The sequence below is a fragment of the Girardinichthys multiradiatus genome, chromosome 1 (genome assembly GCF_021462225.1).
Source record: "Girardinichthys multiradiatus isolate DD_20200921_A chromosome 1, DD_fGirMul_XY1, whole genome shotgun sequence".
NCBI lineage: Eukaryota > Metazoa > Chordata > Actinopteri > Cyprinodontiformes > Goodeidae > Girardinichthys > Girardinichthys multiradiatus.
The window spans coordinates 25,540,976-25,566,477 of NC_061794.1; the positions used below are offsets into that span (position 1 = coordinate 25,540,976).

A 25,502-nucleotide genomic window follows, 5' to 3' on the forward strand; every position below is an offset into this window, starting at 1 on the left:
GGACATTCCTGTTAGAGCTGCAAATGTTTCTTGCATTGCTATGATCTCTGAAAATCCTTGATCCAGCATCCCACAACTAAACATAGAAAGGAGGATCCAGAAATCTGTTGAGCACAGGCCGCCTCCTACACGCAAACACACAGATAAGTGCGTGCATGTGTCTGCAGATATCATGCACCCAAACATGACATCTGCAGCTTTTATGAGCACTAGGAACACCCTGATGGTCTTACCCATGCTGTGGATCCACAACAATGGCCCGGGGGTGGCTCATTTTTCCCTCAATGAGAGTTTTGCGAGTTTGTGAAGCCTTCTCCAGCCTGGCGACACTGATAGTCTTCTTGGGTCCATCATCTGTCCAGTAGAGATTTCCTCCCATCCAGTCGACTGCTATCCCCTCCACTGTGTGAATACCTGAGATAAGCAGGAGAAGCCACAGTGGAAATGGAGTCAAGGGAGGACAAATCCAGGATGAATATCAGAAGAAATAAGTTAAATTAATATGGAATACCCTGAAGCCTGCAATTGGAAAGGTACAAAATAGAAAAAGCTTCCAAATCCTGTGAGAAGATAAGATTTTAGAGTTACCATCCTTTAGAATGTTGTCTCTCTCTGTGCCATCAATCTTCTGTCGGCCAATAATGTAGCTGGTGGCGTCTGCAAAGTAGATAAATTCACTGGCGGCGTGGAAGTCCAAGGCTCGGGGGTTCATCAGGTTCTCGATGGGAATCATGTACTCATCTGGTACCTTGGCATTCATGTCCATGCCCCGGATGATTCCAGGACGACCCTTACCGTAAACCAAGAATAACTCATGGTCTGGTTCTTCAAAGAAAAAAAAATTTAAAAGAAATGAAGATTTAAATAATTTTTTATACAATTGATATAAGAAAATGATACTCACTCTTGCAGGACTTCCCATCACTGCCCAGGCTGAATCCAGAGCGGCAGCGGCAGGTACGGGTCTTGTGGCTGTTGCTTAGAAGACAAATGTCAGAGCAACCTCCAGGTTTTCCAAACTGATCCAGGGCACAAGCATGGCTGCGCACTGAGCGGGAAAAAAAGAACGCGTCAGCGGTGTAATATTATGCCTACATATTTCTTGGCACTTCTGGTAAAAACTGTTAAAAAACATTGAAATATTAATTTTAAGTCACTCCGGCCCTTAGTATAAATCCAACCCTTAATTAAAGTACATTCATTCAGTGAAGAAATAAAAAAATCCCATGTGAAAAAACATTTTTTGTTTTTTTTTAAATAAAATCACTGTGGTGTTATAACTGGTACTTCTGCTGTGAAACACCCTTTTTCCAACAGGACAGCATTTCAGTCTTGGGGACAGAGATGCCCATGGAGGAATGTTGAACTGACAAACCATTTAACTTTGATTTGGAAATATCATATGGATCGTTATCCTACTGAAAGACCCACTGACAAACTTTTTCATCTTCTGGCAAAATCCACCAAATTTGTTATTTTAAATGTCCTGGTACCTTAAAGAAACTATTATCCCGGGCTGTTCTCAGGGCCTTTGGACGAAAAACAGGCCCATAGCATGACAGATCAACCACCAAACTTAACAACAGGTGTCTGGTTCTACGTCATATATTCGCGGTTCGTTTCAATCTAGACGTGACCGGAGGGTTTGATGCAGAAAATAATCTGACCAAAATACATGGTTTCAGTTAAAGCCCTGGTAGCACTTAGCAAAATTTACAAGATCACATGAGACGCTAGGACAGCAAAAGACATTTTAGTGGCATCCCTCCCAAACAACTAACCACTATGTAGTCAGCCTCTTATGATTAATAGACTTTATGACCCCAAGAATTTGCGAGCGTGGGAGATTTTTTCCTCCTCTTCTATCTTCAGGCTTTCTGTGTGCTTGCAAGATGAACCTGTGTTCACATCCACACTAGTGACCAGTGTCTAAAAGAAATGGTCCTTTGTGTCGTGTCACGTTTATATTAAGGAGAAACAGAAACTCATAGGTTGCTTTAACCTTCCTTAAATTGGACTGTTTAAGGTATAAGTAATTATGCTCTGGCAAATCTTTTAACATATTTTTAAGTATGGCATTTTTGAACAGACTAAATGTACTCAAATTAAAGGATAGAAAAAAAAAATCAGAGTAAAGATTTTCCTACAGCAGTAACAACACACCAAGAAACATCTTTACCAGGAGTGCCAACAAATCTTTCGGTTTGCACACTGAACTTTTTGGCAAACTGCACACCTTGAGGTTGGCGCCTCTGGTGGTAAACGTGCAGCGCAGCTCCCCGATCCAAACGGGTCACCACCTGGAAGTCGGAGTTGTTGAAGCGGTTCACCCGGATCACACTGGTCTTTGGGTTGAGGTTGCCTTCTTCTGAGTTTGTTGCATAGAGGTAGTTCTCGAATACAGTCAGTCCATACAGGTGTTCAATCTAGGACAGCAATGTGGACACAAGCACTAAGGAAAACAGTTCACGGGCTGTGCAACTTTCTGTTGGTCATTAACACTCTCAAAGGAAGGCAGCCTTGCTAAAGTTTTTTTACAAATAGCTGCAGGCAAGAATGGAAAGCGGAAATACTATGGTACAACTTCTAGCCTACCAAGAAATGACCATCCACCTAAACTAATAGGATGGGTAAGGAAAACGTTAATTCGAGAAGCAGAGAGAGACAAATGAGAGGTTACAGAGATCCCCAGCTCAGGATCCTTGTAGCTCTGTAGAAAGCCTTAAAAAGTCCTGTTAAAGCTTGCCACACACCATGCAGAGAACACAGCAAGCAGATCGAGGAAGGAACTCTAAACCAACACTGAACTTTGTGACTAACATGCAAAACTGTATGTGTTGAGAAAAACTAACACTGTGCAAATTCCTGAAGACATCAGCCCTTGTGTAAAATAAGGTATTGGCAGCATCATGCTGTGGGGTTTCTTTTCTTCAGCATGGACAGGGAAGCTGATTAGAGCTGACAGAAAGATGGATGTAGTCAAATACAAGGCAACTGACTTGTTATTTGGAAATAATTTTAAAAACCCTGCAAAATGACTAAATGTGGACTATTTTAAGGGACATAAATACTTTAGCAATGCACTATATATTTGGGGTTCATATCAACTCCCTCCATCTATGACAAAAACAAACACAGCCAATGTCCCACTACCATCACAATCATGTTTTCATTAAGATTATTGCTGTTGGATAAGTTAGATTCAAGCGTCACCAAAGGCTAGAGGAAATAGATACACACGAGGAAGCTGGAGAATTGTGTTGCTACCATAGATGACATATTTGGGAAATAAATGTTTATTGTTAATGGTGTGAATGGTGGGGAAGGGTGCATGCAATGACTCTGAGCACATCTGTGGGTGTGGTTCAGAATATTTTTACTATGGACAGCTATCCAACCATCCCTAAAACCTCACCAGCAGACCCTGGATGATGGTGTGTCGGTTCTTGCCCTCATAATCCACCACTTCAATGTAATCCAGGTAGGCGTCAGCCCAGTACACCAACCGGTTAACCAGGTCCAGGGTTATGCCATGGGGGAAGACGATCTTGCTGTCCACTAGCTTAGTGCGGTTCTGGCCATCCATGTCGCAACGCTCCACCCTTGGTGTGGAGCCGTAGTCCGTGAAGAACAGTTTCCTGCATCAGGGAAGCAGGTTGGAGTTGATGGAAAAATCGAGGCCCCCCCGACAGGGTGACACAGAACATTTGGAGGAAAAATAGAAAAAAGGAACCACATCACATGCAATCTGTTTAACTCCAGAAACCTCAAGCAGCAAGTTGTGAAGTGTTTCTGTAGCATACAATTATCTGTCTGTAGGAAGTGCTTTGATTTCTACCAGCCTGCATGGTCAGCATTTTGTCTGATCATAAGACTGCATTTCCCTGTCAAGCATTGCTTAAACAGCACTATGGGGGGGGGGGGTCAACAGTAGGTCTGGAGGACTGAAGGGAAATATACAAACCCCATTGCTGGGTCCAGGGCTATGCCCTTCGGGTTGTACAGCTCCTGATCCAGCAGGGTCACACAAGTCTGGCCATCCTTGTTGCACACAAACACCCGGTCATCCACGTCATCCACAAAGTAGAAGTTTCCAGTCAGCCAGTCGATGGCCATCTGCTCCACATCTGACGATTGCAAAGTAGCAAAGGAGAGAGAAGAGGAATGCATGCAAGATTGTCATTTAAAAAACAGATTGTCATGTAAGCATAGTCATAAATCAGGGGAAAATACCAGGAATATGTCTTAACCTGTTGTTTAGGACTCCTTACTCTTTATTTACACTAAAGAAGAGCAGTAAATGTATGTTTTCACAACATTCCTGTTTATCTATACCCAGCATGGGGAAAGAAAATTAAAAATATAAAGATACAGTTTGAGAGTGTGGTGAAACTCTTGGAAACAGGCTTGTGCAGAAACCCAGGACTCTCAAAAAGAATCAACACTGGGATTACTATTACATATGGCATGCATGACCTTCTTATTTGGTTTAAGCAGAGTTTTACTATCACAAAGAGACCACTGGCACGGAGAGAGAATCAAACTAAAATGCTTCACCGCCACCATTCTTGCACAGTTTTATACAAATACAAATTTCAGACAGTGAACCATTAAGAGAACGAGAACCTTTAGCTGACTAAATAAAGGTAAACTATTAGCAAAGAACCAATCTGGCTTTTCCTGACCAATACTGATTTGCACTTTTCTTTGAGGTCCGATCTGTCGATTCCAGTTTAGACCGATTACAATTTTTTCCCCCAAAGCACTATAAAATATAAAAGAGAAAAATGTGGTTACAAGATTATCACTCATCACTACCTTTTATGCCTCAAAGCAAATGTTCTCAACCTTTATCTGTTTTTTTATTTTTATTCAAAATGTGCAGCAAAGTATATATATTGTTGGCAGATTTTTTTAAACAAAGGTTGAGAGGTTTTAGTTTGGATGAATTTAATAAATAAGAAACAAATGTTTTTTTAGTATCCAACCTGCAGAACAAAGCCGAACAAAACCGTCTGACTGATCTCTGAAAAAGTTATCAGTGGTGGAAACAATCTAGACAATTTTCATAAGAACATCTTTTAAAACCCTTAATTACTTGTATGATTTGTGTCATTTACACTGGACCCAGAGACATTCATTAAGATTTATATACCTGGCACAAAATTATGATTCTTAAAATGTTTGCGTTTTTGCTCTTTAGTCCTCTCTAAGTCCTTACACTAACATCATAAAATATCCATTTTCTCTTTCGGTATATGTTTCTATTTCGGTTTGTCTTTACATATCAGGTGGGAGCCACATACATAAAAAAGGCTTAAAAGACCAGACATATTTATCCATTTAGATGACATGATCCAATGGTTCACACAAGGTAACTCAAAATATAATTAAAGGGGAACTATTGCAAATAGATGTTTTTTTTGTTTTTTTTTAGCAGGAAGGAAGCTGTTTTACCAGCTGCATTTATAACTCAATTCAAAATGTGACGCTTTTGTATTACGTAAAATTATGAAAAAAAAAAAAGAATTTAGTTTTTTCTTTTAGCCAAAAAAGGTTAACAGAAATGTATCACTCAGTGTGTAATGAATCTGTATAAAATACAAATGTTCCCTTTTCACATATTGAGTAAAATTTACATTTTGATGATATGCTAATGTAATAAGATGGACCAGAAAAAACGTCCTGGGTAAATATGAAGCTAGATGAACACGGTACAACTCCACCGACGGAAACATGCCAAAAGGCCGTCCCAAAACTTTTTAGAAATGCTTACACTGGTACCTCCTACACGGCAGCCTGAAGTTACGCAACAGAGTACTGCCACATCTGGGCTCAATTCAGAACCCCTTCACACCACTTACCAAACATACAGATTTTCTAAAAAAATGCAAGTTCAACATGGGAGTTAAAGTATGCTTGAAGTTACAGTGTTAGGAGAGAAAACAGGAAAACCACAGAGAGCAGAGTTCTGGTGCCGTCAGTCTGCCTCCAAGATGGATTTAATCTTTTTACTAGCAGACAATAGTAAAAGCAGCAGAAAAGCACAAATGGAAAAGCTTGTCTTGGAGGGAGGAGGCGTAGTGATATTCTTGTTAGCTTTAAAACCCTGCTTCATCACAAGAGGTCCACCAGTAGGCGATGCTGCATGAATCAGTAGATTCAGAGCAGAGAGAAAGTTGTGCAACCCAGCAGCTACTGCATTGTGCAACAACCCTGCAGACCCCCTTATCGAGAAAAAGCCAGCCAGTCTAAAGCCAGGCAGATTTTGGTAACTGGAAACTTTGCCGGGAAAATTAATGGACCCACCCCTTACCTCCAACCACCCTACACTTACAACTCATTTTCTTATCCTGTCTGCAACACCTCCCGACTCCTTCTAATGGTGGTAAATATTTCACAGACTGAGTTGTTCTTATTGCCAACAACAATCATGCTTTACAAGGTATCAGAGGTATTAACTCACATGTCCCTGGTTTTTCATGGTGTTTTTTTGTGGCTTTGTTTTCATGTTACTGTAGTAAGCACGTTAGAGCAAAGCAAAAAAAAAAAAAAAAGGTATCATCCAGGCTCCATAATCCTCTCTTTCCCAAGAAGATCCAATTAATCTGTGCAAAAAGGTCTCTCTGGTCTCCCAGCAGCTCTGTTTTGGAGTTCAACGAGTTATTATTTCACATAGACAAGCGACATATTTAAGAGGCAGTATTCCTGAACTGGCAAATATCCTCCTGCAGAAAAAAAGAGCTGGTGGGTTAGAGATGTCCGACAGCAAGAGTACCATTACTGCAGCCAAGGCAAAAAACACTTCTTCATTTAAAAGGATCGTCTTCTGTCAACAGCAACTAGTCCCAAGATGCGAAAAAGGCTTTGCTCAGATTATTAATTACAGGGTTCCAAAGAACTTTACAGACTTTTCCAATGGTTTCTAAAATATTCTGGACATCAGAGTATAGAACAATGCATGCGTATGTGGTCCATAAATAATAAAGCAACATAATGCTCGATTTGGCCTCTGATTTTGGTGTTTGATAAAGGGGTATCACAGAAGACTGCTGAGCTGACCGTTTCCCAACAGATGGTCATTAACACTCTCCAAGGAGGGCAGCCTCGCTAAAGTTTTTTACAAATAGGCAACAATGGAAAGCTCAGTGGAAGGAAAAAGTGTGGTAGAAAAAGGTTCACAAGCAACAGTGACAACCGCAGCCTCAACAGGATTTAAAAGCAGGCACCTTTCAAAAGTTTGAAAGAGATTCATAAGATATGGACTGCAGCAGCAGTCATAGCTTCTAAAGCCTTTATATAGAGATGTTTCCAGAACATGGGCTACAACTATCAAATTCCAGTTGGTTGCACAGTGGTACCAAAGCCCTTTTCTCCATATGAATGTAAACTGATCCACTGTGTTTTATCATTTATACTGCCAGTGCTGCTGTCTACAATGCGAATCCTGGGCACTTCAGGCTTCCCTCTGCTGACAATATTAATGACGATGCTGCCCACACTGCCAAAAGTATCAATATCTGGTTTAATGACCATGGTATCACTGAGCTTTATTGGACAGCAAACTCCCCTGATCTAAACCTCTTGGAGTGTCTATGGAATACTGTCGAGAGGATGATGAGAGACAACAGATTCAACAATGCAGATGAGATGAAGACTACAAAGCAACCCGGGTTTCCTGAACATCTCACCTGAGCCACAGGTTGAAGGACTGTGCTCATTAGTCAATTTTATTTTTCTCCCCCCAAACTCATCCAGACCTGTAAAATGATAACATCAGGTTACATACCTTTCCAGACGTCTAAAGAGTGTGTAGGAACTATCGATCAAAAACTGATTCCCGTTTTGTATTTTTACCCCAAAACATCAAAGATCTGAATATATATTTTCTAGAAACTCCCTGGCAGTACTGTATTCCTAAAATACACAATGCAATGAAAGCAGGGCTCACAGCAGGGATCACCCCCATCAGTCTGTTATCAAGTTGTGTGCACAGGGTGGAAAGGATGGGATGGTTAGCTTCTGCTTGGTTTTTATCTCCCAGTCAGAGAGGATTGCATGCCGACAGAGCAAAGTCACATCTGGAAACCTCATCTACCTATCTGCCCTGCTGTCTCAGGCCCTCAGAAACCATACATCATCGCATTTGTGTGGATTCCGCTACAGAGTTGGCACCTACCCGCCGAAGCCTTATTTGGTTCAAACGCTGAACGGAGCAGAGAGCAACACTGCTGGTATCAATTATATGATCACCATGTGTAATGAGCAGGCATTTGACTCGTTAGTGGGCATTTTTTGCATACCTTTCTTAAAATGGTAGTTCAAAAACACACCCTGACCACAGTAGATGGTTATAAGAATCCACAAAAGGAATAAATACAATATAGAAAAACTTTCCACTGCTGAAATTCATGTTAGTAATAAAACACTGAGACTCAAAGCTACCTGGGTCAAAAGAAGTGTGTCTGAGTATTAAACTGGATACTAACAGGACACAACCTGAGACTGAGTGAGGAAAGAAGAGGCTGCTCAGACTGACAAAACCCAAGAGGAATATAAACACCGTTTGCATGACCACTTATACACACAGCCACCAAGCGACAGCAAATCACTACCTTCTCTTTCTCCCTTTCATCTCATCATGCCTTTAACATTGCTGAAGTCTTTCATAGCTCCTCCAGCCTTCACTCCAACCCGATCCTCAGGGCACTTTGTCTCAAGGAAATTTACAGTTGTTCTATGTCCAGGTAAATGCTTTTAACAATATCCACATTTCATGAGCCTGAACATTTCATGAGCCTGAATACAACTGGATGGACAGTTGGATGGATAGACGAACCGAATGTACGGATGGAGAGACACATGGATGGATGATCGATTACATAAATTCACAAAAGAGCAGATAGACAAATGAATAGATGAACAGGTGGATGAATGATAGATTGACCCCACAGATAAACAGAAGGATAACGGATGGACAAACAGTCAGATGATAGATGAACAAGTGGACAGAAGGACGGAGGGATGGGAAAACAAAAGGTCGCACGGTCAAGTTCATGAATGGGTGTGCAAAGGGATGGACAAATAGTTTTGACCATGTGAAAGATAAGATTTTACTTCACACACTATTTTATTTTTCCATACTTATCCAGACCTGGAAAAAACGTCCAAATGGTTCAGGCCAAAATACATCCGGATTTGTTAATGGAGTAAAAGGGCAGATAAAACTCAAATTCAAAGTATTTGTGGTAAAGGTGAAACTAACAAAACTCATTTTGGTTAAATATGTATTTTAATCCAGTTTAAAGTCTAAAAAGTCTTTGTGCTTTATTAAACGCTACCTCTGATTAGAGTTACAGTCAGCAGCTGTAACTGCCTTAGCTTTAAAACAATAAGGATATAGTTGGAATTCAGAAAGTCAAGAGTTAATAAAACTCAAAGACCTGTTTTGAAGTTGACAGAAGTGACAGTAGTTGCACAACTTTAGGTGCATGTTAGCCTACAAAATCTGTCATGTTACAGTTACAACTTCTAGTTGTTTTTTCATGTTGGCTGTTGTACGCCTGAGGCTAATTCTCAAGAGAGACTTCCCATGTGCTCGTTCACAGGCAAACGTGCAAAACCCACACCCTCGCTTTCCATGTTTTGACTACAGTTCTGAACTCAGTCTTATACAATACCAGCACGTTAAGCCATGAGGATAAAAGAATAAAACTGGTCTGGTCTGTTATCAATCATAATTCCTGTCAGCATTATATGATTGTGTGTGTGTGTGTGTGTGTGTGTGTGTGTGTGTGTGTGTGTGTGTGTGTGAGAACTTCAGACCAGATGCTTCACTTGCCATCATTACTCAATAAACAAACATGCATTATCTTACCACTAAATCTGCTGGGACAAAATGTCTGGCTCTTAGAAGATTTATAAAAACAAAGAGGGTTTTCCAGGGAGAAAACTAACTTCATATTGGATGATATCAGGCATCGAAGGCAGGGAAACGACAGGGAGTAAAGAGATGGGAGCTAAAACTACAAAATACTTACTTACAGATTTTATCCGACCCTCATCAATTGCCATTTTTTAATAAATAGATAAATAGGTAAAAATATTTTTTATTCCTATAGGTAAAAGCTATTACTATTTTTCCCCTATTATTTCATTTGGAACTAAATTTAGCTCCGAAATTAAGCCAAAAATATATAAAGTCCTTAAAAAACAAGATTTAATTTTGTCACGTTATTACCACAAACTGTAATGTATATCAACGGGATATTTTGTGATCATACAACACAAAGCAGTGGATAACATTAAAGGAAAACGATGCATGGTTTTCAAAATGTTTATGGGTAAAAATATGACATGCATTTGTATTCAGCCCCTTTACTTTGACGCCCCAAAATAAACCCAGAGAGACCAACACCCATTGTCTATAACTGAATCTCATAAATCCGGTCAAGGCCTCAGTGGTTTGAGTGGTTTGAGAACATTGGTGAAGAAATAGCATCACCAGGGGACACAGCAGACAGGTTGGGATAAAATCATCGATGAGTTTAAAGCAGAGTTAGTTTATAAAAGTTTTTTAAGCTGTTCAATACATGTCTGAGTATGTTGCACATCTGCAAACCTAACCAGACATGGCTGTCCACCTAAACTACTAGATTGGACACAGAAGACATCAGTCAAAGAAACAGCAACCAAGAGGTCCATGGAGCTAAAGATCCACAGATCAGGTGGAACGTTCTGTTTGCAGGACAACAGTTAGTTGTGCAATCCACAAAACTGGTTTGTGTGGAACCGAGGCAAGAAGAAAGCTATTGCAAGAAAAAAACAAAAACATCTTGTTTAGATTTGGGCTGCACTATGTATGAAAATCAAAATAGTTGCTGCAATATCAGTTAGTCGAAACTAATGCCTGGAGGCAAGCTGGGATCTGTGGGTGCTTCGTGTCACATTAATTTAGCAACGTAGAAATAGCATAAAAAGGAAGAGAAAGTTGTCTGTCAAGGAGGCAATGTTCTTTACAGACAGGCCTTATTACTAAAAATAAAGTTGAGCTCAGTGTTTTACCTGCTACATTTATACTGGTATTGCCCTGGCAAGACAGGTCTACACTGCTTGGGACCCTAATCAGTCTGAAGGAAAGTAAATTACAACATTTAATAAAGCTGTATAGCAGAGTGCTGCTCAAGTCAGTTTAAAAGCATCCAGTAAGAAAAATAAAAGTTTAAATCTGTTTCTTGCATTTTCTTTCAGAGAAGCCACCACTTACGATGCAAGCTGAGGGTGATGTTGATGGTACGGATGTTGCTGACCGTCTTCAGGTCTTGGATGCTGGCGCACTTCAGCTGAGTGGCAGCGGGGGATTCACCCACATCTATCCAACAAACTGTCTCCTCGGCGTAGATAAAATCCATCGCCATCGTCTGCTTGGTGGTTATGACAGGAAGCCGGGACGTGGAGCCGCTCAGTGACGTGCATCGGATGTCATGGAGGTTTGCGATCAGCAGAACAGGCAGACGATCCACTGGATCTGAGCAAAGATTTTACAAAAACACATGGGAGAAAGCGTGAAATGCTGCCATGTAGATGTGACTGCTGTTAATGAGTTGATCCCACAACAGACAGAAAACACTGGTGTATGTTGCCTTTTTTATAGTTTTTACTCACCATTTTTGGCTTTGCAGGAGCGGTTATCTGGCTGCAGCAGATAGCCCTCAACACAGCTGCAGGTATAGCTTCCTTCTATGTTTGTGCACGTCTGACTACATGTCCCATACACACTACACTCATTGAAATCTACCAGGCAAAACACAGGAATGATTATTAACAAAACAGGTTATACTGAATATAATAAGTCATAACATAGATTTAAAACATTGAACTAAACTTTTGCCTTCAATGATCTGACAACGTTTTTCTGCAGTAAAACAACTAGATGATTGCTTTGAGACTTAGGTAGGCTAAGCATGAATAGATCTGCTAAATTACCATCCACCCACCTTTACACTTCTTTCCATCTGCAGCGACCTCGTAACCATGTCCACAGTAGCACCGAGGCCCGTCGTGAGTCACCCCACAGCGAAACTCGCACCCAAAGGCAGCACATTCTGATGCTTTTTCTAAATGGAAAGGAAACAAAAATTCAGAGTGAAACACTAAACATAAATCAGCATGGGTAGTTAGAATAACAACCGTGCATTTTTCCACAGAGGCGTACTATCCTTCCATAACCAATGTCACAAAGATATTAATTACTTCTTTCCCAACCCTCAGAGAGAGCTGAAGGATGGATCTTCCGGGAGGAAATGAAGGAGAGGAATCCAGACATCCCTTCATTATGGCCTCTGCATAGTGTGGGTGTGCATACACATGTATGTCTAGGTGTTAAGATAGGTAGGGTCAGCTGCCTCTTATAAGCAGTTGCTTTGAAAGCTTTCAAAAGCCTGAGATGGCCTGGACTTTGTGCAGCTTCCCTTGTAATATTTCTGATAAAAGAGACTGAGTGAAAACAAATCAGGACTGTCTACAGCAGTGGTTTCTCAAGCCTTTAATAATGACAGACACAATATTCACAGACTTTAGGTGCATTACCTGGACAGGAAACTGTTTCGGGAACCAGTGTAGATTTCTAGGGTCTATCATTTATTTCCACTGCAGAAACCAAGGCCAAATCAGATTAACATGGATAACTCTACCCCAGAAAGCTGCTCTGGTAAGGAGATGATACTTTCTGAACTGACACAGTTTTGTGGTGGCAGACTGAACAATTTTTACTGGTAAAATATTTCCACCACCTTGCCTCGGTCATTTTTTAGTTTAAAGACCTGGGAAGTTCATATCTTCTGTTAAATTTAAAATATTCGGCAGGAGTAAATAGTATTTATTTTTGTTTAGAACCTTTAAAGCCAGTCACCTATGTTTAAAATTACTCTTACATTGTTTACATTCTAATATGTTAATACAATCAGCAAGCTTTTTGTGAAAATGATAATTAAAATGATTAGATACATGTTGTCATTTAATAAATGAACAAAAAGCAAAGATGGATGGTTTGTAAAAAACTAGGTTCAGCCCCAAAACCCCAGATATGTAAAAAAAAACAAGACAAAAAAAATTTGTGTGACAAAAGCATCGATGCATATAAGGTAAGGAAAAGTCGACAGCCAGGTCCACTATCCTCCAAGTACAATGTAACAATAAACCAAAAGTTACTGTCTGCATGCTAGGCAGCCTTCTTCCATTTCTATCCAGATGCAGCAAAACAATATTTCTAACCATGAGGATGATTCAACAATGAATGACCCGGCATGGCTGTCACATGTGTAAAAGGATAATGTGAAACAATGTATGACCTTTTACTGTGTTGCTATCTGTGATTGGCTTTATTTGTAACGGTGTGATAATAGTAGGATTAATCCGATGTCACACAGCAAGATTGGGAAGACATTATCCATCATGGTTCAGCTCGGAAAAGATCATAGGAACCAAAAAAGCTTGATTAGTAATTCAAAATAGGGCATGTGAGGACAACTATGATCTCCAAGCTATCGTTAGAACCAGATTGGCCCTGGTTCCAGAGGAGCAGTCATCAGAAGTGTTTTTTTTTTTTTTTTTTTTTGTGTTTTGCAGGAATGCCCTGCTGGATGAAGATTCATGGCAAATCTTTACAGACAAGAAGGCCAGCTGATTAAATACACATTACATTACATGTTGGTAAGGGAGAAGCAGTTTAAAACTTTAAAATTAAGACCTTAATATTAAGTGCATTAGTTTGGACAATTAGAAGAGTATCTAAATTCATAACTAATTAAAAAAAAAATAATCAAACTGGTGATTTATATTTATGGTATGGCCTAAAGTCAGAAAAATTTTTAATCCGATGCACCGTTACCAATTTTAGTTTTTTTTGCACATGACCTACCAATGTCAACTTTGGAAAATTCCCGTCGTCTTCCTTTGGCCTATAAGTGCATTTGTGTAATTTTTGTTTTAAATCCACCAATAAATGTAACAAATGTGATCAACAGGTATAGTAGTTTTAAATACAAAAGATGAGATTATAAACGTTTTTACAACAGATCACTGATATTTACTAAACAAAACAAAATTGCATCAGATAACATGTTTTTAATGTATGCATTGACCTAAAATAGAGGGAATGTTCTGTTTTGGAAAAATATATTAAAGGAAAATTAGCCAGTTTTGATCACGCATTTGAAGTAATTCTTTGCAAAACTTCATATTAGGGTTAAAACTACAGACATAAAACACCTTAAAACAACTAAACTGTTCTAGAAACATAACTGAACATATCTTTCACTGGTATTTTTTTTTTACATTGTAAAACCCTTACATGGGTACAAATAAAGACTACTGACAAAATATAAAAATTTACCACAATAACCAACAAATAAATGGTAACTGGTCATGCATAGAGTAACTAGTGGAGGCCTGGCTGTGAAGAGCAGATAGTGGACCAGTGAAGGGCCCTTGTTACATAAAGCCTGTGGCACTCTGGGCCATAATGAGTCTTTTGTTGTGGCGCCTCTGAAAGGAAGACTCCCCCAGCTCACACTGTGGCCCACATCGAATCCATTCACCGAGCCTCTCACTGGGAGAGACCGCAGGCAACTCGAGAGCTAAAATACGCATTGTGTACCTCTGTGCAGGGTCATTGTGTTCCACTTTGTACCCTAGTGTCTAACTATGGGTGGGCAATATGAACAAATACCATGGATTAATATTACAAACCCAAACCATTTTTAATGTTTTGAGAAAAACTTTTTGGTATAAAGTATTTTACTTGATAGTTTGGTTCAGAGGTATTAGAAATATAATTATAATCAATTTCTACTGTTTACATATTTCTCAGACTTTATAGAAATATAATATAGAGAGTTACTTCTTTATTCTTCTACCCAAACTGAAAAATAATCCATCTAGGATGCATCTAAAGTGTTGCAGAAACCTTGACTTTGGAGAAACTCTGCTTAGCTTTTATCTCAATCTTAGGACTTCTTTAACCAAATTGAAATCCGAATAAGAGACAGGAATCTGGGAATCTCTAGGACTGATGAGGTAGTGCAAAAGCTGCAGAACAAACAAAAGCTTATGTCAAGAGCAGAAAAGGACAAAACAAGGAAACTAAAAAAAGGGGCATATGAAGAAGAGGAAAGAAAAATGATATGAGGTTAGCAAGCTTCAAGGGTTTATGGACGCAGCAAATAAATCCCAGAGACAGAATAAAGACCTTTAGCCATTGATACTGTTACTACATGGATGAAAACACTTATTTGCTTTCATGCAGGTAGTAGAAGTCTGAAGTAAGTTATTGAATGGATCATTAGACCTTCCTTGTGGGCAAAAAGCATATTAGTATAAGAAAAGCTACTTCTAGAACACCTCAACATCCATCCATCCATCCTACTTCCTTATCCTTGCAGAGTTATTGTCACTTATTATTGAACAACAGACAGATCGTTGGAAAGGAGGCTCCAACTGACCCCAAAAACTGAACAGAATCTAAAATGTAAATCTGACATTCCGCCTTTTCTGCTGTGCCAAGAGGCAAGTTCACACATACTTTTTCTATATCAGGCTTCCTGAGAGGAGCTTACACTTTTCATGCAGTGTATCATCACATTACCTCATTTCCACTTTAAGCATGAACAGAAGGACAAATCTCAATTTGGCTGCCACTCAGACCAGATTATAAGGTGAGTCATCAGTTCATCTGTGAAATGATAAGTTTTCCTGTTTTGTTTGGAAAAACAAACAGTCACATAACAATTTATATGAACAGTTGGGTCCACAAGTTTCAATTTAATGTGGATTATCTCTAATCATCAAGTTCAAAATTATGCATACAGGCTCAGTGATATTTGGTTAAATGTCCCTCACCAAATTACATTAAAACCACGTGCTTTTTGCAGACGTTAAGAAGGTCTGCAAAAAGCTGGTTTCCTGCTACAGGCTCAGCTTTAAGGTATAGTCAACAAACTGTCAACAGGATGAGGTCAGGACCGCTCCTACTGCATTGTGTTGATGAGTAAAGCTTGGATGTGATTAGGAGTTTGAAGGAGACAGTCATCAAGGAAACAAAAACTGGTTTCTCTGCAACTTGTTAAAGGACATTTAACCAAATGCAAGTTGGGTACATAGTTTTAAGCCTGTGTGCATTAAAGAAAGTTTGCACTTAATTAAATCTGGTGTATCCAATTCATCAAAAAACAATAACATTCACTGAGGTTGTATGTTATATCGTTATTCTACCTGACATTAAAAAAAATTGAAGTGAATCATTAAAAAAACCCAAATGAATATGACATTTATGCTGATGATGGTGTGTGTAAACCTGTAACTGTAGCAATAAAACATCTGCTAAGTCAAAGAGAAGACTGCTGTAAGAAAATGCGTCAAGTGTCAAGGTTTTAGACAGGAAAAAGCACCAACTTTAAGTATATTTACTGGAAACTGTTTAAGGGCTTTGTAATCAAAAAGGGGGCAAAGTAACCATTTGTAAACATGCAGGGCAGCAGCTTGAGTAATGAGCAAACAGTGACCACATTCAGTCTCAAACAGAAGAAGCAGCTACACAGACACGCGTAACAAAAACCTAAACCAATATTCAACCACAAATATGCAAAGAGATCAGACTTCCCCAAACCAACGGTAGTTTAAATTATTGACAAAATGCTTAAGTTTTCTTCCCCATCAGGAGTTAAGAAGTACACTACTGCTCATAAAACCGCTGTACCTTCCCCTTTATGAAGCGTAAAGACTGGCAATAAAACACATCTTATCACGCAAGACAACCCTGTTAACGGCAGCCAATAAACTAATTCAGGTCGAGACCCACTTGTGAATAAAGATGATAATGTGGTCTGTGCAGAGGCAGCTTCAAGTAGCCCATGACAAATCCTCATGTCACAGCTGGTGAAGGTGCACGCATAAACCTGCATAAGGCCTCTGAAATAAACAGAGATTCACTGAAAGTAGCAAAAAAACAATCAATGAAGAGTGAAACATTCAAGAGTACCACCATGACCTGATTTATTATTCACAGCTCACAAGAAAGATTTGATCTATAAGGAAAGCAGAAAGAAAACTCAATCCTGTCAGTTAAAACCACATCAACTGAAACAGAAATACAAGCCTTGGCCACATTTCATGTTTTCAATAAAAGATTTTCAAAGATATGAAGTAAAACAGGAGAACTTAGGGTGAATCACTGGATTGAGCAATTTACCTTAAATAATCTGAATGACAGCGGTTCTACACAAATGTTATTACTGAGACCAGAATAGACCTTTATTAAACAGCTGCCCAAAAAGGAAACACAAAATACGAATGTAACTGTTTTAATAAACTGAAATTGTTTTGAAAATATTAAAGCATTATTGTAATATGACATTCAACGGACTTAACAACAAGAACACTTGTGTGTTTTTGTTTTGACAAACCTAAAACAAAAAAATAAATCTCACATAAAAATTTCAGGTTGAATTAACCCTCCTGCAGTCCTGGCTAAGCGCTAGTACAAAGCCAGGCAGACGTCAAGGGAGGCACCAGAAAGAACTGCACACGGGGTCGCTCTGACCCCCGCAGGACCAAAAATCTAGGGCAATGGTTGGAAATGTGATGTGGAAGGCTCCCTGCAGCTTGGCGTGCGGGAAAACCACGAAAGAGACGGGGGGGAAACTCGCGTAGCGCACACGGGGTGCCTGCGACCCCTCTAGGACTGCGGGAGTTAAGTATTTTAGAGATTTTCTAAGTCTTGGCACCAACCGGACCTAATCCACAGCTTATTTTTGGGGCTGTTAAGCTAAAGCTCAACCAACATCCATGTGGAAAAGACCTTAACACAGCACAGCACACTGGAATACCACCAGTCATTTTTAATTACAACACTTGCAGCAAAGTCGCTTATAGGGCATTCAATTTGTCCCAGAAGTCAAGAGTTCTGATCTGGGAACGATGTCACTCCCAATTTAGGTGAGTTCTAGCAGCAAGTCAAAAAAAGTGGAGTTTGCCATTTACTGTGGTGCTAAATGCTACTAGCAATACCAGTTAAAAAATAGTCAGTCAGTCATTTTCTATACCGCTTCTTCCATAGTGAGTCGCGGGCAAGCTGGTGCCTATCTCCAGCAGTCTACGGGTGAGAGGCAGGGTACATCCTGGAGAGGTCGCCAGTCCTTTGCAGGGCAACACACAAACAACCATGCACACACTCATTCACACACCTAAGGGCAATTTAGAGAGACCAATTAACCTAACAAGCATGTCTCTGGACTGTGGGAGGAAGACGGAGTACCCAGTAAGAACCCACGCATGCATGGGGAGAACATGCAAACTCCATGCAGAAAGACCCAGGACCGTCTTGCTGCAAGGCAACAGTGCTACCAACAGCGCACCGTGCAGCCCCAGTTAAAAAATATTTCGTTTCATTTTATGTTTTCAAACGTAAAAGAAACAAGGTTTACAAACAGATATTTTGCAAAACTATGCATGCCACAGACTTAATGTGATACAACATTTCAGAAGTGCTAATTAACAGCCAATACCAGAATCTATCTATTATACATCCGTAGTAGCCATAATGGAAACTGAAGTCAGCTCTGCTCGGAGAGCTGCGAGTTTTACACACAGACTTCCATCTTGAGGGAGCAGTTTTGTTGATTTTCAATGAAGAAACTGTGATTACTGAGTACAAAGAGAATGAACCATCACCACTAATCATAAAGGAGAACAGCTATTTCTGTTTTGCCCCACACGCAATTAATTGGAATTGAGAGCATGTTAAGAGCTGAATTATCAACAAGTCATACTCAAAACAGCGAGGAAGAAATCTATCCTTAGTCTAGCACCTCAGCAAAGTACTTCATGAGCAAAGATCCTCATCAGAGCAAATGTACGTTTACCGAAGACTTTTTATAGTTTAATGTGCAGAGTCAGGTAGCCGTTTAAAAATAAAAGACAAGGCTACTTTCGTTTTAAGTGAAGTGTTAGAACAATTACAGCAGCTTTCTGAAACCCAATTACACTCAGCTGCAGCAGATAAGAGCGTGTAAAAAAGTATGAGGGAAAAATATTTTTCACATTCGGAACACGATTACTGGTAAGGGTGTCGAGTCAAGAATCTGAAGACCATTTCAGATCATGTAATCCTGATGAAATGTAGTATGAACCCAAAAATAACTTCAGATAATTGGCTGGTAGACTTTGAAGCATCACCAAAATATTAACATAGTCCCACTGAATATGCATTTATTGTGTCATTAGATATTTATTTGGTTAATGACCGTTTTTATTTTGTGAAACTTGTAATTTTCTAAAAATAATTAAAAAACAAAAGAAACTTTGGGAAAAATAAACGGTTTAGGCAACTTATTGAAAATACATAAATGCCCTGTTTAACACTAAAGTTGCTTACTGAAGCAATTAAGATGATCAAGTTGAAATCTAACACAATTAGAGGGATCATTATGCTTACAGTCAAACATTACAGCAGCTTAGGTTCCTGAAGAAACAGCTGTAGGCATAATGTGACATTTCCTTTGATAGTAAGTTGTAACCATTTTCAAAAAAGGCTCCTCAGTGGCTTTCTGAACCTTTGACCTTATGTAGAAACCAAATATACCTCTGAATATGAAGTTTCAGAAGCCCCACTCCATTTTAACCTTGGTACCAACGTCAACACCAACCAAAATATCCCAGTCTTCACAAAGCATGCTTCTTAATCCTAAACTGTGACACACTTTAGAAAAAAACCCCAAAAAAACATCAAAGATTTATTTCAGCCGTATCAAAGTCCTACTTGAACCGCAGTCCTACGTTGCCATTTTAACCAGCCTTGTCAACAACACTGGCAGAATTACTTCAGCCCACCAACAAAGTGCGCTTTCAGAAATCAGCTGCCAGGTATACTTGCACAACCCAACAGTTTTTGCAAGCAAACACTAGGGTGCCTGTAAAAGCGTTTCCCCGAAATAAGGTGGACTTACAAACAGCAGCTCGACACACACTGCCTGTGTCTCTATGAGTGCAGAATGGCTAAATATTTCTTTGAATGTGCAAGACATGGTGTGACTGTAGCTCTGTGTCCACATGATCGCGCATGCAGGCACCAACAAGCACATGAACGCTTAAAGGATTAACCACTGTCCTTTACTGAAAACCAGCTGGACTCATGGCCTCGGGGACAGCCAGTACAAGTTTGGACTCGATGACTTCATCGCTGTTGTGTAAAATGCTCGCCTGCCAGCGATGACCAGTCTGTGACAACACTTGCACCCCACTCCTTACAGTCTTAATATGCCTAACAGTGCCCTTGCTCTTCTGGCCTAAACTAATAAAACTTCAATGTTCTGATTAATTAGCGCTAAAGGCTCCAGTCCGTGTTATTGATTTGCTCAGCCATTATTTAAGCAAGGTGATCCCATGAGAGAATTTTTTTTTTCCATGGGTTGGCTGTGGACAGAAAGATCAAATAAAAAGGTGGAGACAATACAGTACAAACATAAACAAATCCAACGATCAGAAAATAAAGTTGTAAATTGATACAAAGTTAAATTAAAAGTTGATTGATAACCCCATCAAATCAACAAACCCAACGTAAACTGACACAGCAAACCATAATATCTGACTCTACAATATTTATCAATGGGCAACGGAAGCCTGGATGTTTCAGATTTACTGCAACAGTTGAGCTTATTCAATATTAGTTATTGAAGAACTTGGCAGAGGTGCCTTTGGTTTGAGGGCTTTTTTCCATTGGGACTTCGATGTTGCTTTCTAATTAATGAACACTTTTGTCCCAAAGGAGAATAGCAAAACAAAAAGTAACAAATAGGTCTATATGTGTGAAATCTAAAATGTTTTAGCTAAAATCTGTCAGTAAGATCTGCAGGCCACCTTGAAAACAGAGTAATCCTCTAAAGGCGTACAAACATCAGCGCCTCCATCAGCTGAAATAAAGTCATACTCTATGGAGTTATGTTTTCAAGCTTCATTTTTGTGTGGTTTCTGATTAATGATACAATATCTGATGGGGGTTCTTCTTCAGCTGTATGTGGGCAGTTTATTTTCCTGCATTGGGGAAGACAGCAGCATAGCTGAGGTGGTTTATGAATTAACCATTTTTTTCCAGAAAAACAAATTCCACTGCAATTTTAAAGGCAAAAAAAGAAAAGCTCATATAAAAAAAATACCCAACACTTATTTTGCTGCAGAGAAACACCCCCCTGCAGAAGTATTCATACCTCTTGAACTTTTTCACATTTTCCACATTACACCCACAAACTCCAAAGTACTTTATTAGAACGTTATTGTGATAGTTTAAAAAAAAAAAAAAATTAGAAAACTGGATTTCTATTTAGCCCTCTGTACTGATATCAGTTTGTAATTTGATCTCAGTATAAATCCAGTGGTTGAAGGACTCAGAGATTTGTTAGAGAACATTAGTGAACAAATTGCATAATAAAGACCAAGGAACACATCAAACAGGTCAGAGGAAAGAAGCATTCAAGAGGCCCCTGGTAAAGGAGGAGCTGCAGAGCTCCACAGCTCAGGTGGAATAACCAGTTTACAGAACAACTGTTAGTTGTAAATGGACTGAACTTATATAGCGCTTTTCCAGTCATACAGACCACTCAAAGCGCTTTACACTAGCACCACATTCACCCAATCACACTCACTAACGCTCACACCGATACACAGATCGGTAGGCAACTTGAGGTTAAGTGCCTTGCCCAGGGGCACATCAACATATGGCAGGAGGAAGCTGGAATTGAACCCACAACCTTCTGATTGCAAGACAACTACTCTTCCTACTGAGCCACAATTCTACCTTAATCGAATTGTGTCAAGAAGACAGCAATTATTAAAAGAAAACCATAGGACGTCCTGCATGCAGTTTACCACAATTCATGTAGGATAGAGGTCCCCAACCCTGGTCCTGAGGACCCACTGTTCTGCATATTTTAGATGTTTCGCTGCTGACGCACCTGCCTCATCATTTATATCAGTTATGCTGGAGTAGGAACACATCTACAACATGAAGGACAGTGGGTGCTGTGGACAAAGCTGTGGGTACCACTGATGTAGGGGACATAGTAAGCATGTGGAAGATGGTGCACTGGTCAAATGAGACCAAGGCTGAACTTCTTGACCTATATGCAAAATGCAACTTGTGGAGGAAAACTAATACTGAAATCACCACCCCTATGTTGAAGCATGATGATGGCAGCATCATGCTGAGGGGATGCTTTTCTTCAGCACGGAGAGATAAGATGGTCACAGTTTATGGATTTATGGGAAGATGAATAGAGCTAAACACAGGGCAAGCCTGGAAGAAAATCTGTTAAGAGGGTGCAAGAAACCTGAGGTTGGGGGAAGAGATTCACCTTCTAGCAGGACAATGACCTGTGGACAGAGCTGCAATGGAATAGTTTAAATTAAAGCATATTCAAGTGTTAAAACTGGCCCAGTTAAAGCACAGACCTAAATCCATTTGAGACTCTAAGGCAAGATTTGAAAAATTAATGTTCAGATGCTATCCAACTAATCTGACTGGGCTACTCTGAACAGAAGAATTGGTAAACGTTTCTCTGAGATGTGTCAATGGAGACACAGCCCAAAATACTTGTAGCTTGTAACTGTAGCAAATGTTGGCTCTAGAAAAGGTTTTAAAACCAATTATCATTTTTCTTTTATTTTAAAATTATTTTTAAAAAGCCATATCAATCACACAAGGTCGAAATAAAATACAGTGAACTTTTTTGGCGTAATGTGACAAAACATGAAACCGTTTGTGAACAATACAACAGGTAATTCCAGCTGTATGTTTGGAAGGCACACACAGCCCTAAGATGTCAGCAAATTGACTGATTGAGTGATAAACAAGGGTCTCCGTTTGCATGAATATCATGAAACCATGACTTAAAGGAGGCCATTGTGTGTGTGGTTTTTACCTCGGCAGTGAGGCCCCTCATCCCAGCCATCCGAACAATCGGAGACTCCATCACACAGTTTGCTCATATGGATGCAGACATCCAGGTCCAAGCAGCCATGTTCGTTGACAGGACACTGGTTTGGCCGGTTATGTGAGCCTGAAAAAGAAGCATAATATCTGGATATTAGGACCCCAAAGTTTAAACATGTCCACACTATAGTTAAACTGCACTGAATAAATGCTGCCCATAATTTTTTTATGTTTCTGTCTTTCATGGTTTATGTTCATATTATTTTAATTTACATGTTTCAAAAATGGAAAAAAAATAACAAAAAATGAGAGAATAGGAGTGGTGAGAATGACCAATCACAGCCAGTCACAGAACATATTTCACACAGCCTTATTTTGCTAGTGTCTTAGCTTTTCTGAGGAAGGTTCTGAGGTTTTACCAACAAAGACAATCAAAGCATATTGGATGCAACAACTTCTATATTGCTCCTGCGGAAGAAGCGAGAACAGAACTACCTTACACTGAAAGATCAAACTGTAGATTTGTGGTTTTTATTTTGACTTTCTTACAGATATAGAACTGAACGTTCCCAGCGTGTGTCAGACACAGAGCAAGTGTCTATGCATGTCAAGTGTGTATGCATGCAGCCACTGTATATATGTTCCATGTTTAACACATTGCAAATGATCAGTGTGAACAATCCTGGACATATTATAATTTGCACGACACTGATGAAAAAAACAAACAAAAAAAAAGATTTTTTTCTAAGCAGATTTCTAAACATCTGAATATAAAGATGCAGTCTCCTTTGCTCTCTCTCCCTCCCACTCTTCTCTCTCTCCTTTCAGCCCACACTGCAGTGCAAACAGTTTGCCTTCGTTGTTTTCTCTTCCTCTTCTTTCTCCTCCTCCTCTCAATTTTTTTCCCCTTTCTAACATCTGCTGACCCATTTTAGAGAAACACTTGGAGGAGAGAAAATAAAGTTCAAGTCCTTTTACAGGAAATGAGACGTAGAGTTCCAAGCTACATACATATGGAGATGTACAGATTTACATGACTCCTTCCAATAAATTTTCTAGTCTGAAAATTAAGCAGTTGTTGCAGCTGAAATGCGGCTCTTCTGACCTGCATTTCTGATTATATAAAAATGAAGTTTATGTTACCTAAGAGCCAAAATATATGTGGTCCTACAGTAATGTAATGTATTTGCCACCAAACAGACTTCTTTTGTTTTTGCTGTTTTGTCACACTTACAAGTTTCAGGTCAGCAAACATTTTTTATATTAGACAAAGATAACCTTAGTAAATACAAAATGCATTATATAAAATGACTGTCGAGGAGTCTTTTACACCGCCGAGCAGGATTTTGGCCCACTCTTCTTTGCAGTACTGTTTTAATTCAGTCACATTTGAGGGTTTATGAGAATGAATGTCCAGATTAAGGTCAAACATCATCTCAATCACATTTAAGTTAAAATTGTGACCAAGCCATTCCTATACGTATATATTTGAGCCACAGGTGGACTTGCTGGTATGCTTCAGATCATTGTCCTGCTGTCCCCACCCCAGTGCGCTTGGGCTTAAGGTCAGACACTGATCCTTGGATGTCCTCCTTTAGGATTTTCTTGCAGAGTTTAAGGTTCCAAATGACTTTTTCTGAAATGCAGTCTTATTTTTACATCATTTGTAATGTAAGTCACACATTCTAAAAAAGTTTTCTGTTTTGTCACAGTCAAATAAATTTTTTTGATCTGGGTGTTGTATGTGGTGTGCAATGGTTTTCGCCTTGAAACACTCCCACGAAAGCCGTTTTTGCCCAGTCTCTGACTTGAGGTTGAATTATGAACGCTGACCTTAACTGAGGCAAGCGAGGCCTGCTGCGCTTTAGATGTTCTTCTGGGTTTTTTGGTGACCTGATGTATGAGTCGTGGATGCACTCTAGAATTAATTTTGTTAGGCCGGACACTCTTAGGAAAGGTCACCATTTAGAATGGGGCATGACTTCGCCTACTTCATGTTGTCATAAAGGTTCTATTTAAGTGATTTTTTATTCTACAGGCCTGGGTGTGCCAAGTGAAACCTAATCAAAGTCAATTCATAATTTAGCAAAGGGGGTAATTTTATTTTTACATTGTACCAGGTTGATTTGGATAGATTCTTTCCCATAATAAATAAAATTATTTGAAAACTTTTTGTATTTATTTAGGTTATAATGGTCTCATATTATGTTTTTGACGATATGAAACATTTAGGTGTAATGCATGTATTGAGAGTGAAACTATCCTTATCCATAATTACACCGCTCAGACCACCAAGTCTAACTAATTGTTAAACCAATTGTATTGACACAAGCTTAAAAGATAATCTCCCCACAGCAGCCTTTGTGGAAAACACTGCAACACAGAATTAGTTTCTAATAGGTCTGGCTTATGGAAAAGGGGATGTTACCATATTAGCAGCCCTCCTAGAGCCCGACTCTCTAAGGCAGCCTCATTTACATTCAATAAACTGCCAACATGGGGAATTTTACATAAACAGCAAATA

The 25,502-nt window shown here is 39.4% G+C and overlaps 1 protein-coding gene across 1 annotated transcript in view; it reads right to left on the reverse strand.

Annotated features, from left to right (window-relative positions):
- The window catches only part of lrp1ab (low density lipoprotein receptor-related protein 1Ab), a 119,677-nt gene that overhangs the window by 54,151 nt on the left and 40,024 nt on the right, over window positions 1-25,502 (reverse strand). The window contains exons 3-12 of the mRNA XM_047355206.1: window positions 22,968-23,105; window positions 11,997-12,116; window positions 11,665-11,793; window positions 11,267-11,527; window positions 3,965-4,127; window positions 3,416-3,638; window positions 2,237-2,426; window positions 905-1,048; window positions 589-825; window positions 234-414 (exon numbers count right to left, since the gene is read on the reverse strand). Coding sequence (XP_047211162.1) covers window positions 234-414; window positions 589-825; window positions 905-1,048; window positions 2,237-2,426; window positions 3,416-3,638; window positions 3,965-4,127; window positions 11,267-11,527; window positions 11,665-11,793; window positions 11,997-12,116; window positions 22,968-23,105 — 1,786 coding nt within the window. The remainder of the gene's footprint in view (window positions 1-233; window positions 415-588; window positions 826-904; window positions 1,049-2,236; window positions 2,427-3,415; window positions 3,639-3,964; window positions 4,128-11,266; window positions 11,528-11,664; window positions 11,794-11,996; window positions 12,117-22,967; window positions 23,106-25,502) is intronic.